Here is a 1,191-nt window from a genome sequence, read left to right as displayed (position 1 = left end):
AGTGGTAAACTCGTTGTGCAAGATTTTGGAGAAAGATACTAAGTTTCACTTCAATGATGATTACATGAAAGCCTTTGAATTGCTAAAGTTCAAGTTGACTACTACTCCCATTATCACCGCTCAAAATTGGAGTGTTCCTTTTGAGCTCATGTGCGATGCAAGTGATGTAGCGGTAGGGGCTGTTTTGGGGCAATGCATCAACCAGATTTTTCATCCAGTCTACTATGCCAGTAAGACCATGAATAGTGCCTAAGTCAACTACACCGTTACGGAAAAAGAGCTCCTTGCCATTATCTTTACTATGGAAAATTTTTGCCCGTACTTGATGGGTGAAAAAGTCATTGTCCACACGGATCATGCTACAATTCTCTATCTTATGAACAAGAAAGATTCCAAAGCCCGGTTGATGAGATGGGTGCTTTTGTTGCAAGAGTTCGATATAGACATCCAAGATCAAAAAGGAAGTGAAAACCAAGTGGCGGACCACTTGTCTCGTATGGAGGAGGAGGGGAGGCCGCATGATGGTCTTGAAACCAATGACTTCTTCCCGATGAGAAACTCTTGGCTATATCAATGAAAGAGGTGACATGGTTCGCGGATCTAGCAAATTTTCTTGTAAGTGGTATCATCCCAAATGAGTTCTCTTCAAACCAAAAGAAGAAGCTCAAACGGGATTGTCAAGACTATTATTGGGATAAATTGTACCTTTACCGAATTTGTACGGATGAAGTGATTACAAGATGTGTACTGGAGGAGAAACAAGTTGAAATTCTTGGGGCTTGTCATTCTTCGCCATATGGTGGTCACCATAGTGGAGGAAGAACGACGGCTAAAGTGCTAAGTTGCGGTTTCTATTGGCCCACTCTTTACAAGGATGCAAATGATCTAGTCAAGTGTTGTGATAAATGTAAAAGGGTCGGTGGGCTCTCAAAGAAAAATGAAATGCCCCTCACCATCGTTTTGGAGATTGATATTATCGATGTGTAGGATATTGACTTCATGGGTCATTTTGTGAGTTCTTGTGGAAATACCTACATCTTGGTCGTGGTTGATTATGTGTCCAAATAGGTTGAGGTCGTTGCTTTACCCAACAATGAAGTGATAAGTGTGGTGGCATTTTTGAAGAATAATATTTTCACAAGGTTTGGTACTCTAAGAGCTATCATAAGTGATGGGGAATCGCATTTTTGC

At 41.1% G+C, this 1,191-nt stretch overlaps 1 protein-coding gene across 1 annotated transcript; it reads left to right on the top strand.

Moving 5' to 3' along the window:
* The first annotated feature begins 573 nt into the window (after window positions 1-573).
* Window positions 574-987, top strand: LOC138873151 (uncharacterized). Its single transcript, XM_070151592.1, has one exon. It carries the CDS (start codon window positions 574-576, stop codon window positions 985-987), a length of 414 nt encoding a protein of 137 aa, XP_070007693.1.
* Window positions 988-1,191: the final 204 nt, after the last annotated feature.

Source organism: Nicotiana sylvestris, chromosome 7 (genome assembly GCF_000393655.2).
Source record: "Nicotiana sylvestris chromosome 7, ASM39365v2, whole genome shotgun sequence".
NCBI classification, from domain to species: Eukaryota; Viridiplantae; Streptophyta; class Magnoliopsida; order Solanales; family Solanaceae; genus Nicotiana; species Nicotiana sylvestris.
The sequence above is the reverse complement of the archived record's forward strand: the minus strand, read 5'-3'. Positions and strand labels throughout refer to the sequence as shown.